The 12,100-nt window shown below is 53.6% G+C and overlaps 1 protein-coding gene across 1 annotated transcript; it reads left to right on the top strand.

The window, feature by feature from the left end:
* Positions 1-573: 573 nt before the first annotated feature.
* Positions 574-2,557, top strand: LOC149810522 (uncharacterized). Its single transcript, XM_089994226.1, has 3 exons — positions 574-813; positions 1,755-1,958; positions 2,387-2,557. The coding sequence occupies exons 1-3, from the start codon at positions 574-576 to the stop codon at positions 2,555-2,557; spliced, it is 615 nt and encodes a 204-aa protein (XP_089850352.1).
* Positions 2,558-12,100: the final 9,543 nt, after the last annotated feature.

Genomic DNA, 12,100 nt, shown 5'->3' with positions numbered 1-12,100 from the left:
TCACGGAGGTTGTCTGTGGCCAGTACTCCATTTCAGGAGGGTGGGATGATTCAGGGGGTGAAGGAGCCTGTGTAGGTCTGTCGGGCCATACCGGCTGTGGGTGTGTGTTGCAGCTTGAGCTATGGTCCTGTTTCTCTGTGTAATGAAGTATACTACGGTACCATCGGAAACAATACAGGCACGTGTCGGCTAATTCATGCAGCGGTAGGTTGTCAAACAATCCAGTAGTCCACAGGCGCTTCCGTCTCTTTTTTGAAGTGCCGTTTCCAGCTTCACAAATGGCACCTGGCAGGCCTTAGAAGATCATTCGGCAGGTTTGAACCAGCGAGACTATCTATCGCCCCCTGTGAAGTGTAACCTACATGTTGCAGACATCAGCCGGTTCAATCAACGAAGCCTTTGGCAAACGAAATTTGCGGCACCGAAAACCTCTAGGTAGAACAATCTAACCAGAAATTGACATCGGCCAACATCCCTAGAATAAGCTGTGATCCTAAATCTCCGACCCCCCGGACCGTCGGTGGAGCTGGCGCTGAATTGAATTCCTTTTGCACTCTACGTGTTCACAGTACAATGAGCAAGCGGACATGCTCAGAGGCAGATTTGCACAATGGAGTTGTAGCAGATCCTATGCGATGTAAGAAAGCTGCTGCCAACGCGGAGCTTAGTGAGGAAGAGCTGCAAGCGTCCACAAGGTATTTGCTCTTTGTCGAGTACAACGGTTCCGAATTTCGTGGCAGTCAGCGACAGCCCGGCGGCATCAAGACAGTACAAAGTGCAGTAGAGGAAGCCTTCCAGGAGGTGCTCAAAGAGGTATGTCGAGCGAGATAACCCTATCGTGGTGCAGGGGTTAATGAACCCTACAGACGATTACACAGTACCTGGACGGACTGTCCAAGATCTGTCTACGAAACGGCACAGTATCTTTAGCATTGATTCAGTGTTGCTGGCACAAATGTTCCCAGTGGAGATGTTGGACGTCGCGTCCGATGATTGAATCATGCAGAAGCACGGATCGTGGCTGCCAATTTCACACTATATGAAGTGCTGCAGCAAAATCAGAATCAGAATTTGCTCTTTTCCTTCACAATTTCAAGCCAAAGGAGGCCATCTTGCGTTCAAAATGGTACTGAAACGCGGGGTCAACAGCTCCGCCGCCTGGTCCAGGGGCTGGGCACCAAGTACATAGAAAGCATGCACGATGCCTGAGTGGCAGGACTGGATGCAGCGTGGATGAAAATCCACACCTTGGGAGGCATTTTGATCATAAGCAAACACCGAATGTGATGAATGTAACCATTTCAACAGCAGTGCATAAAATTAATTGGCAACTCCGATGATGTTTAGGCCGCAAGGCTCCCTGATTGGGTGCTAGTGTCAGGGCTTGGATTCTGAGATTTTCAATGATCCACGGTTACATCAAAATGCCCTTTTGTGATGTGTGTGGCAAGCAAGGTGCACGAGCTCCAGAAGTTAGATGCTCAGAGTGTCTCAAACCAGAACGCGGGAGGGCCAGTTATGCAGCGGCAAGACCCGGTGCTAGCAAAAAGGGACATGTTGGAGCAGTAATGCTGAGTTTGATGTATGGACATTTGTGGACATATCCTCAAATGGTCCCAGGCCTGCATCACAATCGCCCAAATGTGCCCATACAAGTGAATATAGTGTGGTTGTGATCTTGAATGAATCGAGAACCGCACAGTCCTGTCAATTCATCACTTTACATAAGTTCTTCATTGGGGATCCTGGTGCAGCATGTACTGGTCGACTTCTCAAGTCGCACAGACGCCGGTGTGCATGCGCTCGCTGCCAGTGCACACGTGGACATCATACGTCGCAAGGGCAAACAAGGGGATGGGCCTCGGGAATTGCACCCCGAGCCCTTTGCTCCTGAAGTGCTGCAGAATTCAGTCAACTACCAGCTACGGAAACTTGAGCACCAATGCCGGATCACCCAGGTGTGACCCTGCTATCGCACACTTGAGCCCTGGAGGTGTCTGCTGGTCCCCACAATTCATGTGACATGATGATGATCATGTATCTTTTTACAACACTACCGCATCCACATGGACATTGGCAACTCCAAGAGTACTCGGGAATGAGTGTTACCGTTACCCTCTCCTGAGGCAAGCGTATCTGGACATCGCACAGTAGAAATGACTGCGGTAGCATCCCAGGAGAATGTAAGTATGTCGTGTGGCAACCATTGCACTGCGCGACGTCAATGTGCGAGCTCAAGGTGGTTTACTTCGTGCGATGTTATAAATGCTCCAGTGACATGTGAAGCACACGCTGTTGCACTGAATCCTCCCCCCGGCCAAACGACTGCATCCGTCAGCAGGATGAAACGTGATGCTACCGAGCTGAGCCTTCTGCATCGCTGCAGGCACGGATTGTTCCGAAGACAGTACACTCTCGATTTTCAGCAAGCGGTCGCACATACGTGTACCGCATCGTGTGCCCCAGCAGCCTGGAGCGAGTCAGCTGCTTTGCATTGAATCAGTGCTGGCCGTACCACAGCACCCTGGATGTTGCCGCGATGCGTGAGAGCGGCTGACCATTTTCGAGGCCATCACGATTTCTCCTCGTTTCGGGGCCGCGGATGCTCTGCTTCAAGCCCAGGTGCGAGAAATAGAAGAAATCGAGATCATGGATCAGCCATTGGTGCCGAGCTGGGCGCCGCCCTCGAGCGTGTCGCTATTGTCACGAGACACCACGCGCTGCATCGTCATTCGCGTGCGTGCGCGGTCGTTCCTGTACCACCAGGTTCGCTACATGGTTGCGTGGCTCGTGGCTGTTGGCTCTGGGAAACGACAACCAGAGGCGACACTGGATGTCATGGCAGCCTGTCAGGCATCGGCGTTGGCAATGAACATGGCGCCTGCATGGGGCCTCTTCCTGGTAGAGGTCCATTACAGGGATGTCTTGTGTAGGGATGTAGCAGAGTCGGAAACACCTCAGTAACACAAGGCAATCCTCAAAGCGGGCCGGAATGGGCACAATCTGTGGTCCCGCCTCTGCATGCACTGCCTGAGCGTACTCGGATGAACTTGGAGTTGGGACTTTTGGATTGATAGGACTTGGATCTCAACTCTTAGTGTAGCCACCCGCATCGACATTATGTGATCAGCGAATGAAGCTGCACGACCATTTGCACTCATGCACAAGGTCTCGACCACTGCGCAGTCTCAGCTCTTGCAGGACACTTTTGTTTAGTTTGGCGAAACTACGTTAAATCGAATCGTTAAACCACGTAGAGCCCCAGATCGTTAAGAACAACCATGACACATCATGACGCTACCACGGGCTTTGCAATCACAGTATCCAGTTGGCTGCAAGGGCAAGCAATTTCAGTTACAGCGATGAGCTGCGTGTGCGCAAGGCCGTCGGTGCCTTGTAACTGCAGAACACGCTCATCGATAGGCAAAGCTATCAAGACCTACGTACATGTAGATGAGCTGCAATGTCTCCATTGCTAGATTTGAATACAGTATATTGCCGCTATGCCCGAACTCTCTTCTTCGGTTGGAGGCAAAGGACATTGTTTATTGAGAAAAGGAGTCCATCGTGGCATTTTTCGCAAGCATTCCCTTTGCATCACGGAGGCTTTGCATCGATCACGTGCACACGGCTCCCCAGCAAATAGCAGGATTGCCTTGACGCTGCAAAAACCCAACGCTTTCAGCGCTTGCTGCTCCTCCAGGGACACCAGCTGGCTTCAGCACCAAGCAGGAGCGCTTTCTCAAGGTGTTCGAGAGCCAGCTCAGGCTCCCCCAGGTTGGCCTCGCAGCGTCCAAGTGTCATCCAAGCTTCCGGCCACGTTGGAACGAGTGTTTGTTGCCGTCTTGGCTGACCACCCACCGCCTCAAATGATTTCCCGGCGTCGTTTCAGTATCTGCAAGTCGCAAGTATCACGAGGATCAAAGCATGAGAAGGATGGGCCTGAATGTACATCATGCCTAAAAGCGATCGCCATTGGAAGCCATCGCAATGCTGACTAACAAGTTGCACATGTGATGCCAGAAGTGTGCCCATTGGTCTCCTGATTGGCTTGTCTTTCTTCAGCCCCAGGATTGACATCGTCGTAGCAGTAGGCTCAGAATTGTAGTTCTACCCAGGCAAGAGTCACCAGCTTAATCTGCTAAAAATACCATGGGAAAGCATCGGCACACCACCCAGGGAAGCGAGGGTCCTTCATATGCGTGCCTCCATGGCTTGGAAATGTGACTGCGGACTAGGATGAGCCCCCGGCTATTATCAGGTGATACGTGGCATTTAGAATGACACTGGTCGATGGCCATAGAGCGCACTCACGGCTTCCACAGGATCCACAACACAATTCAGCAAAGCATTTTGCTTTCCTACATTGATAGTCTTGGTCTGCCTTTGCTCTCGTTCTGCACCTGTCTTCTAGGCTGTGCGGGACGCCAAAACACGGGCCTCACATATGTGAGCCCGAAGGGGGATACAGAAACCCTGACCCAACGATTTGCGCATGCAACTGCTGTTGGTGCATAATCTGATGTTCGACGCTTACAGCTCAGGGGATACATAAAACTAAACTTGGCCGCAATTACCTGTGCGCGCATTTCATAAAGCGAGGCGTCAGTCGGTGTGAGGAAAATGGCCTGTTCGAACTTGCTCAGGGCCAGGCCGCTCTCGTCTCTTTGCGCGTGCTCACAAGCTGCCTCTTTGAGCTTTTGCGCATGGAGTTTAGCTTGTTGCTCGCGATGAGCCTCTGCATATGTGTCGTCACTCACATGAAATGCCAACCCACCGGGTGCGTTCGTGTGGGTTGTTGCTCTCTTGGCGAACGACAGGCTGACATGATACTGAGGCGCCGAGGACGATGCGCCTTGGTCTTCCACGTCCATATTCCACATTAGCTCCGAAGAAGCGGTCGGGTGACTCCGACAGCTGCAGCGTCACGAACGTCGAGTGCGTATGGATACTGGTACGTACCTCCAGCCGATTCGAGCCAGACATCTTGACAACGTCCTGCCGGAGTACTGCAAGAGCCCAAGCTCCGACAAGGCTGTCATGATTACACATGGATCGTGCTTGTCGAGCTGCCTATGGATAGCCAATCCGTTGCAACGTGCCTACGCGCGTTGCCAGCGCCGCTGTTGCCAGTGTGCGTGGCGTTCGGCAGACCTGTTGGGCTACGACAACAACGAATCACATCTGCCGACTTCGTTCTCGTGCACGTATAGTAGCATGCATTCGACATGACAGATACATATCTCTGTGGCTTAGATATAATCGCCAGGCTGTATCAACAGTAGGACAGGCCGGGGGACCTAATAAAAGTCCTTGAACCAAACAAGACTTCATGAAACATTCACTGGCGTCGCTGCCTCTCTCCACTCCTTCTCGGGGATGCGCCCGGGTGTGGTACGGAAGCGCGTCAAGTTGAACATCATAGGGGATTGCATGGTGTGTTGTTGCGATGTGACAATCCCAAGCTGGCAAGCATGAACACTAGCCGCATTTCTTGACCCTAACCAAAGGCAACGAATTCATGGCATATCAGTCATGAATGCCAGCGCATGACAAGTCGTATTGAGCGTTCTGAAAAGTGTTTTTTTTTGTGTATGAGGAAGCCGTGACGCATGTAACATTTCAAATGTGGCGTTGAGTGCATTGGCATTTTGCGCGCACCAGCTAGCTTTCAAATGTTAGCAATTGCACAGATTTTCAAATTCGCTTGCAGAACACCTTCTGCGGCTGAAATAGGGCTCGTTGTTATTACAGGGCCCCAACTCATGGCGTCATGTACCCTGCTTCATCCCCGCTACCAGAAGATCGTCACCTGTGCTCTAAATTCATTTATTTAACGTTTTGAGAAGTGCGTACACATGGACAGCAAACGCTCTAGGATGAAACGCCTGTTTGGCTGCTTTGTGGACAGTCCAGGGCGTGCACCTCCGCGCCCAACACCAAGAGCGAACAGAAACGTGCAGGTTTGGTTTCATTGCTTCCATGTACTTTTAATATGTGTAATTCTTCTTCCCTGTTTCTCCTTTACCGCTTGGCACTTTGATTGTGGTAATGTCAAGAGTGTAGCCCTTCACGTTCTGACATCAGCTCAAAGGTGATCCACTGGAACATTTCATAATCTGCGTGGCATTGCAGAGATATCTTTTTGATGGGGAGCCGCAGCACATGGATGAAGGTGACTCTGGTAACATCGTGTCCCCGGCGCTTGCCTGCTTGTACAGCGACGCCATTGATGATGGAGGAATCAAACCACACGACATCTCATCCATGCAAAGGCTACAATTCCATACGCCTCCCTGCCCCAAGTCGAGCGAAGAGCCAGTACGGCGTGCACCATTCGAAAGCGCCACGTCGCGCTCGTCGCGCGCGGCAAATCCCAAACGCCGAGTTACGTTCAACCTTGCGAAGACATCAAAGTCTTCCACTCTTTCGTTTGTCACGGAAAACTCGCCCCGTTCTCAAGACGCAGATTCGCATTCCGACAACGATTCGCCTTCGAGTCCCGTAAAGAAAGCAGATGACCCTGCACCGCTCCAGCCGATAGAAATCCCGGCTATATTTGGCCTCCGCGTTCCAGGAGGAGCTCACCACGAAAGGGAGGCCCGCGAACACGCCATCCCATGCCCTTCTCGGACAGGTGAGAGAATGACGCGGAGTCAGCGGCTTCCAGAGCAACACACTCAGGTGGTTCAGCAGCAAGCCAGCCAACAAGCAACTGCTGCCGGAGTGTCACAAGAAGCTGGGCCCTGTGACCTTGATGCTGAGGTCCACAGCGCCATTCTTGCCACGCTCTCGGACATGGAGATGGAGGACTTTGGAGCGGTGTTTCCACCCCCGGATCATAGAGCACGCTGCAGAACGCAGTGGGCCAGATTCGCCGATGCAGGCTTCACATACCAACATGTCAGAAGCACAGCAAGGCGTCAACCTCATCCCTAGCGCTGTGTCGTCACCAGTACAGAGCAGTGCAAGCGCAGGTAGCAGCTGCGGCAGCCGTGCACGTATGCAGGATATACAGGACTTGCTGGCGCCCAGCAAGAGCAATGCAGGCCACGTGACAGTGCGTCCCATCATCGACGCATTCAGCACGCCTTCCTCCGGAAAGGATGAGGCGGAAAGTGAGCACAACAGCACGGGGGGGGGCTCAGACCGCAGCGGGGGCAGCATGCAGATACGCCAACGATACACCAAACGCATCGCCGATGCAGTCACCGGCAAGCTACGTCAGTGTTGAGGACATCGATATCGCTGATGACAGGAGTCAGGCTGCGCCATCGTCATCTCCCATTCGGCTGGGGCCCGAAGGCAGCAGCGAGGCGCATGGCATTGCAGACGAGCAAAGGGGGCTGCAGAACAAGGCCGCGTTCGGCAGCACCTCACCCTGCATGAGCGACGCTGCTGAGAAGAGATCGGAGCTGCAGGAGGAGCAGTTTGATGCACTGCCTGTTGCAGTACCGCATGGTCAGGCGCCTACAGAGCCGGCCCTTGCTGGGCAGGCCCAGGAGGATGCTGTGCCGTTTGCGGGCTGGCCGCTGCAGCCGCCGTTGCCTTTTCAGGAGCTTGGTCGGCACCGAGCCTTGTACTTTGACTCTTCCATGAGCCCTATGGAGCCTGCCACGCCACTTGAAGGTGCTCTCTCGCGTTGCCGTCGCACAATTCCGCTACACCGTTTGTGCACTTCTCGTCCTGTTTTTGGTGGCTCCTCGTGCGGGAGCATCGGGATGGTGCATTCTCTGCACTGTTTGTTGCACCATGATATGTCTCGTTCTGCAATAAGGCTGCGCCACACTGACCGTGACGGTGCCAGCGGTTGTTCCTTATTCGTACAGTCATGTTTGCGACACGAAACGATGCGAGTTCAACATGGCTGAGATGTTAAGCTGTCGCTGCAGGCACGCCGGCAACTCCAGTGGCAAGTTCCAAGGATGCCGCAGTGTTGACAGATGAGAGCCAGCCGCTCGCAGCAATCAAAATGGGGCCTGCGGCTAGGCTGGCTGCTGCCGCGCTGGCCGGGTATGTCTTCATTGCTGAATTCCTTTTATTCTCCATGCAATGTGGCACGCATGGTGAGTCCACACGCAGCCGGCGTTCCCTTGCTCACTGAATGGAGAACGCGCCAGGCACATTGCTCGAACGTTCATGCATATCACCTGTTAATGTTCAGACACACTGATGTTCACAGTTTGAACCAAGCTTTTCGATGTCCGTCAATGATTCAACGTCATGGCAACTCTGACCTGCAAGGCAGACAATCCGATAAAGGACGCTATACCACAAATTCTGGGTACAGGAAAACACAAACAGTCGCATTGTGGCGTTTCTGGTCTGAACTCGGTGATACAGCGATACATATGCACAGTTAAGCCTCGGTAATGCAAGCAATTGCACAGCAGTTGAAGATGTGAATGGAGAATTGCGCCCTGGTGACTCAGGCGTGTCACGACGATGCATGTTGCCAAATGGACTCGGGCTGTGGCGTGCAGGAATGATGCAGCATCGTTGAATGGCAGCGCGTCAGAGGACTCCCCATGTGCAGCAGCTCTCCGTCATGCAGAGGCTGCTGCAGATGAGGTGGATCCATGCACCACGATGGTTGCACAGCTGCGGGTAGGTCACCCCGCCAGTGCTTCGCCAGGCAGTTTGCTTTGTGGGTCTGCATTCCTGGAAATACATGATTCCCATTCTTGCGAAACACTGCACTCCCCATTGCGTCAACCTGCTTGTGCCGCAAGCTATTTGCCGTGCAAGTGTCCCTGACCGATTGACGAATTATGTCTCAGTTGACTTCATCCACATGCTGTGGCTGACGCGCGAGCTGTTTTGCAGCAGGCATGATTAGTTTCTGAGGAGTTTTCATTCCACGATGACATCACCCTTCCTTCATTGCCTTGGCATGCACATAGCGATCCGCAAAGCACTCAAAATGGCATGATGCAGGGTTTCGTTGGCTGTGCAAGCTACAATGGGGAACCAACATGGACGAATGTAACAAGGATGTCAAGCAGCAGTGTTCCCGGTTGCATGGAGAATGAGAGTTTTTGACAGTTTAAAAACCAGATGAGAGCTGCACTGAATACGTTCGATGTGCAGAAGGATTTCCAGCTGGCGTCTACAAGTGGTGGCGTGAACAGCACAGGCATCGACGCCCTGTACAACACACAGCAGGCAGCCCATGCATCCCTCCAAAGCTCCCCGAGCCGGGACGCACTGTTGCCGCTGCACGCGCGCCGCAACGCTACATCCGCGCCCGCATCGCCTGAGATCCCGTCTGCAGGGGCTGCTCTCGGGAAAGTAGCCGCGGTGTTCCAGAAGCTGCGCAAACGTCATGTGTGGTTTGCCCCCACGCCTTCAGAGACACCTGCAAAGCTTCGCACGCCGAGCAATGTAGCCGTAGTCAAGGCAGTGTGCGACGTGGAGCAGACTACCGTTCAGAGTCTTGGCCATGACGAGGCGCTCTTGGCCACCCCAAGCAACATGACCGTGATTCAGGACGCCCATGTCGTCGAACAGATGACCGTAGAGCAACCCGGACACACCACCCTTGCCTCAGGTGAGCTCGTCCACAGCACTTGCACCTCGTCTGTTTCTCCGCACCAGCTCGTCAGCACAAGACACCCTGCCGAACTTGCGCGCAGGTCATTGGTGGTTGTGCATCGTCCATGGCTTCAGCGCCGTCGATGCCAATGGTAGTTTGCCGATGGATGTGTGTGCTGTCACAATCAGGCTTGGCGGTAAGCTGGTTGAGATGTTGATGACGTGGCCTGTTTCAGATGCATGTGGCAATCTGTCCCTTTTCTTCATAGAGCATATGGGGTATTGAAGGCTTGTACATTTATGCCATGTGGATCGTGTGGACACGCAGAGTAACTCCGTGGTCAGCAGCATTCACAGCGCTGAGGTATCTCTAGCACATGGGGTGGCGGCATCGTCACCGACTGTCCCTCCTCCTGGCCTCCCCGATGCATTCTCCCCGATCGCATGGACGAGAGGCACCTGGCCCAGCTCTCCGCCGAAAACGGCCGAGGTCTACCTCTAAATCACGGTTGCCCCCGATGAACCTGAGCACGCTGGAGGCTCTGGCTGGGGAGAGCTTGGACCACGGCGGGCTGGTTGGGACCGGTGAGAGCGGGGACACATCGCGACGAAAATCGACACCGCAAACCGCCGCCGGGAAGCCTGGAGAGAGTGGGAGCCCTGCCACCTTTGCCGCCCCAAATGCCTCAAGCGCAAACCATCCCTGTGCTGCCCCAGCTACAGGTGCTGTTCTCCTTAGTTGCTACCTAGCATCCCAATCTTCGAGCAACAAGGCTTGCTGTCTACGCTTCATGAGATTGCGCTTCGTTGTTTTCATGACTCCACCTTCCCATTCTCGGAATCGTGACCCCCCCCTGCAAAACAATTGGGGCACCCTTTTGCGTAACTCCAAGTAAAGTTGACAATGGACGCCGCCATGTTGATCGATAGCCTTTCAGAAAGCACAAAGGCTTGTCGGATTGGGTGCCGATCCGGAAAAGCAAGTCACTTCACACTCCTTATCTGGGACAACGCGACATCGTCCATTCCACGGCAGCAATTGTTGCCTGTATGTGCTTCCAGCCTCATATTGCATCCCTGGTGGAGCTACTATCTTGGTGAACGGCTTTGCCTTGAGTGATGGTGATGGTAGCAATACTCCCCAGTAGGGCCAGGAGTTTGCCAACATTCCAAGTGGGCATGGTAGTGATGTGAAAAATACATCATTATTTGCTTGATTGCACCATGTGGGATTGCGAGTGATCGTCAGCGAAGGAGGTGTTTTGCGATGCAGTTGAAAACCCGCACCCCCAAGATGTCCTCGCTAGAGACTGAGCGGCAACTGCAACGAGCAGCGAGCGAAATCGCAGAGCTACACAGCAGCATCGCCGTACTGCACAAGGCCAAGGCCCAAGATGCAGGGCCGCTCGCAGCTGGCCGATGTCCCTCCGCTCTCCAGCATCCAGAAGTGGGTTTTCAGCTGGCCCGGCCCTAGCACTGCCGACAAAAGCAGCGCTCGCAACACTCCCCCCCTGATGCCCCTGGTGTGATACAGCCCGCTATTCACTGCATGAGTTCACTGTGTTTGACTCCAGCTTGGTTCTTTCTCTACTCAGGTTGCTGCAGTGGCTGTTGTCGAATACTTTGGCACCTGTAGGGAACGTTGTAAAACTCTACACGCAGAGCACTGGAGATTGGCAGCAATCAAACGGCACGGATGTACCTTCACTGAAGCAATGTGCCTGATAAAACTTCTGGTGAGATGGACAGAACATCCATGGATTTCAGGATTTGCACATGCTGTGGACCCCCATCACGAACAGGTGCAGTACGACAGCGTTCCAGCTCACCAAATGTGTGTATGCGTGCAGTGTAAGAGCGCAAAGACAAAGCTGGACGCGATGACGGCCAACGGGACAAGGATGCGGCCCTTGCGGGCTGCTGGTGCCCTGTCTGCCAGGTCCCAGGATGCACTCAAGGCCTCTGAGAAGCGTATTCGCTCCCTCAAGGCAGAGACCACAGGTCTGGAAGACAGGAGGCGCGGGAAGCAGACCGGAAAAGCCACCACCACCGCCGCACAGCTGCAGACCGCTCAGGCGGATCTTGCAACGGCGCAGGCCAGCATCAATGTACGTCCCGGACCCTGCAAACAGTGTGTTACGCCTGGTGTGAGCTTGGTCCTCAGTCGAGGGAAGCTGGATGCCATGGATACCCACCTTCCAGCTCCCCGCTTGTGGCAAAATCATTTCTCAAGCTGAATTCCCCGCATCAACAAAAACGTCCATAGCCTGCTCTGTCAAGCGTTAGCCCCCAATGTTTGTGCATGCTGGCTGCTTCACTACGCACTTTGTGTGCACTTCCGCTGCTCTGTTCGCTATGTTCAAGCATCCACACATCGCTTTCAGGGTTCTTCGTTTTGGCTCAACATTTGAGATCTCGCGTCATGAGATCTCAAGAATTTTGACGTCTCATGTACGCTGTTGTCTGCGGCGAGTGTCTCGCTCATTTGCCTTCTGGACGGACGTCAGCTCCGACGAGGTTCTCAGTAAATTCAGCATTATCCGCTGAGACATGTGTGTGCCTGGCT

This window comes from Nuphar pumila, unplaced genomic scaffold (genome assembly GCF_984573655.1).
Source record: "Nuphar pumila unplaced genomic scaffold, dmNupPumi1.hap1.1 HAP1_SCAFFOLD_321, whole genome shotgun sequence".
Lineage (NCBI taxonomy): Eukaryota > Viridiplantae > Streptophyta > Magnoliopsida > Nymphaeales > Nymphaeaceae > Nuphar > Nuphar pumila.
This window is presented reverse-complemented; position numbering and strand designations above follow the sequence as displayed.

Bases quoted from the DNA above. Each gene is read 5' to 3' on its own strand.
- LOC149810522 (XM_089994226.1), top strand. From the start codon at position 574: ATGAGCAAGCGGACATGCTCAGAGGCAGATTTGCACAATGGAGTTGTA. The intron at 814-1,754 runs GTATGTCGAGCG...ATCCTGGTGCAG, and splicing joins TCCAGGAGGTGCTCAAAGAG to CATGTACTGGTCGACTTCTC. The intron at 1,959-2,386 runs GTGTGACCCTGC...GCATCGCTGCAG, and splicing joins ACCAATGCCGGATCACCCAG to GCACGGATTGTTCCGAAGAC.